General features: G+C 59.4%; 1 protein-coding gene across 1 annotated transcript; it reads right to left on the bottom strand.

Annotated features, from left to right (window-relative positions):
- Positions 1–240: 240 nt before the first annotated feature.
- On the bottom strand, positions 241–978 carry LOC138354499 (uncharacterized). Its single transcript, XM_069308857.1, has one exon. The coding sequence runs from the start codon at positions 976–978 to the stop codon at positions 241–243; it is 738 nt and encodes a 245-aa protein (XP_069164958.1).
- Positions 979–2,755: the final 1,777 nt, after the last annotated feature.

Here is a 2,755-nt window from a genome sequence, read left to right as displayed (position 1 = left end):
ATATATTAAATTTTTGTATAAGACTGATTCTGAATGATATGCTGGTTAGTTTTGAATAAATGTTATATTTACATATTACAGATATATTACAAACTGAAGGGTGATCCTTGATTACTTCCTAGTGTATTGTGCTTGGTAGGACAACCCTCATGAGTGGCCAGCACAAGCCACACACTAAACAGGAGCTGTACGTGACTTGGGTTCGATTCTCCGTTGCTAGAAATGTCATGTTAAAGTCGCTCACCTTGTTCGTTGCTGACGGCCCTTAGGTCTGCTGGGAAGACATCTTGCCCTGTGTATATTGCAAGAGCAACTCTCTGTGGCGTCGTGCAAGAGCACCTCGTCTGTGGCGTTGTGCAAGAGAACCTTCCCTTCCTCTGTGGCATCGTGCAAGGGCACCACCACTGTGGCGTCGTCCAAGAGCACCACCACTGTGGCGTCGTGTAAGAGCACCACCTCTGTGGCGTCGTGCAAGGGCACCTCTTCTGTGGCGTCGTCCAAGAGCACCTCTGTGGCGTCGTCCAAGGGCACCTCGTCTGTGGCGTCGTCCAAGAGCACCACCACTGTGGCGTCGTGCAAGAGCACCACCACTGTGGCGTCGTCCAAGAGCACCTCGTCTGTGGCGTCGTCCAAGAGCACCACCACTGTGGCATCGTGTAAGAGCACCACCTCTGTGGCATCGTCCAAGAGCACCACCTCTGTGGCATCGTGTAAGAGCACCACCTCTGTGGCGTCGTCCAAGAGCACCACCTCTGTGGCATCGTGTAAGAGCACCACCTCTGTGGCGTCGTCCAAGAGCACCACCTCTGTGGCGTCGTCCAAGAGCACCACCTCTGTGGCGTCGTCCAAGAGCACCACCTCTGTGGCGTCGTCCAAGAGCACCACCTCTGTGGCGTCGTCCAAGAGCACCACCTCTGTGGCGTCGTCCAAGAGCACCACCACTGTGGCGTCGTGCAAGAGCACCTTCCTCTGTGGCATCGTGCAAGAGCACCACCTCTGTGGCGTCGTCCAAGAGCACCACCTCTGTGGCGTCGTGCAAGAGCACCACCTCTGTGGCATCGTGCAAGAGCACCTTCCTCTGTGGCGTCGTGTAAGAGCACCTTCCTCTGTGGCGTCGTGCAAGAGCACCACCTCTGTGGCGTCGTGCAAGAGCACCTTCCTCTGTGGCGTCGTGTAAGAGCACCACCTCTGTGGCGTCGTGCAAGAGCACCTTCCTCTGTGGCGTCGTGTAAGAGCACCACCTCTGTGGCGTCGTGCAAGAGCACCTTCCTCTGTGGCGTCGTGCAAGAGCACCACCTCTGTGGCGTCGTGCAAGAGCACCTTCCTCTGTGGCGTCGTCCAAGAGCACCACCACTGTGGCGTCGTCCAAGAGCACCTTCCTCTGTGGCGTCGTGCAAGAGCACCACCTCTGTGGCGTCGTGCAAGAGCACCACCACTGTGGCGTCGTGCAAGAGCACCTTCCTCTGTGGCGTCGTCCAAGAGCACCACCTCTGTGGCGTCGTCCAAGAGCACCACCACTGTGGCGTCGTCCAAGAGCACCTTCCTCTGTGGCGTCGTCCAAGAGCACCACCTCTGTGGCGTCGTGCAAGAGCACCACCACTGTGGCGTCGTGCAAGAGCACCACCTCTGTGGCGTCGTCCAAGAGCACCACCTCTGTGGCGTCGTGCAAGAGCACCACCTCTGTGGCGTCGTCCAAGAGCACCACCTCTGTGGCGTCGTCCAAGAGCACCACCTCTGTGGCGTCGTCCAAGAGCACCACCACTGTGGCGTCGTCCAAGAGCACCTTCCTCTGTGGCGTCGTGCAAGAGCACCACCTCTGTGGCGTCGTGCAAGAGCACCACCTCTGTGGCGTCGTCCAAGAGCACCACCTCTGTGGCGTCGTGCAAGAGCACCACCTCTGTGGCGTCGTCCAAGAGCACCACCTCTGTGGCGTCGTCCAAGAGCACCACCTCTGTGGCGTCGTCCAAGAGCACCACCTCTGTGGCGTCGTCCAAGAGCACCTTCCTCTGTGGCGTCGTGCAAAAGCACCACCTCTGTGGCGTCGTGCAAGAGCACCACCTCTGTGGCGTCGTCCAAGAGCACCTTCCTCTGTGGCGTCGTGCAAGAGCACCACCTCTGTGGCGTCGTCCAAGAGCACCACCTCTGTGGCGTCGTCCAAGAGCACCACCACTGTGGCGTCGTCCAAGAGCACCACCTCTGTGGCGTCGTCCAAGAGCACCACCTCTGTGGCGTCGTGCAAGAGCACCTTCCTCTGTGGCGTCGTGCAAGAGCACCACCACTGTGGCGTCGTGCAAGAGCACCACCACTGTGGCGTCGTCCATGAGCACCACCTCTGTGGCGTCGTCCAAGAGCACCACCTCTGTGGCGTCGTCCAAGAGCACCACCACTGTGGCGTCGTCCAAGAGCACCTTCCTCTGTGGCGTCGTGCAAGAGCACCACCTCTGTGGCGTCGTGCAAGAGCACCACCTCTGTGGCGTCGTCCAAGAGCACCACCTCTGTGGCGTCGTGCAAGAGCACCACCTCTGTGGCGTCGTCCAAGAGCACCACCTCTGTGGCGTCGTCCAAGAGCACCACCACTGTGGCGTCGTCCAAGAGCACCACCTCTGTGGCGTCGTCCAAGAGCACCACCTCTGTGGCGTCGTGCAAGAGCACCTTCCTCTGTGGCGTCGTGCAAGAGCACCACCTCTGTGGCGTCGTCCAAGAGCACCTTCCTCTGTGGCGTCGTGCAAGAGCACCACCTCTGTGGCGTCGTCCA

The sequence above is a fragment of the Procambarus clarkii genome, chromosome 63, assembly GCF_040958095.1.
Source record: "Procambarus clarkii isolate CNS0578487 chromosome 63, FALCON_Pclarkii_2.0, whole genome shotgun sequence".
Taxonomy (NCBI): domain Eukaryota; kingdom Metazoa; phylum Arthropoda; class Malacostraca; order Decapoda; family Cambaridae; genus Procambarus; species Procambarus clarkii.
The sequence above is the reverse complement of the archived record's forward strand: the minus strand, read 5'-3'. Positions and strand labels throughout refer to the sequence as shown.

Excerpts from the sequence above, each read along its gene's own strand:
- LOC138354499 (XM_069308857.1), bottom strand. The coding sequence starts at position 978 with ATGCCACAGAGGAAGGTGCTCTTGCACGACGCCACAGTGGTGGTGCTC.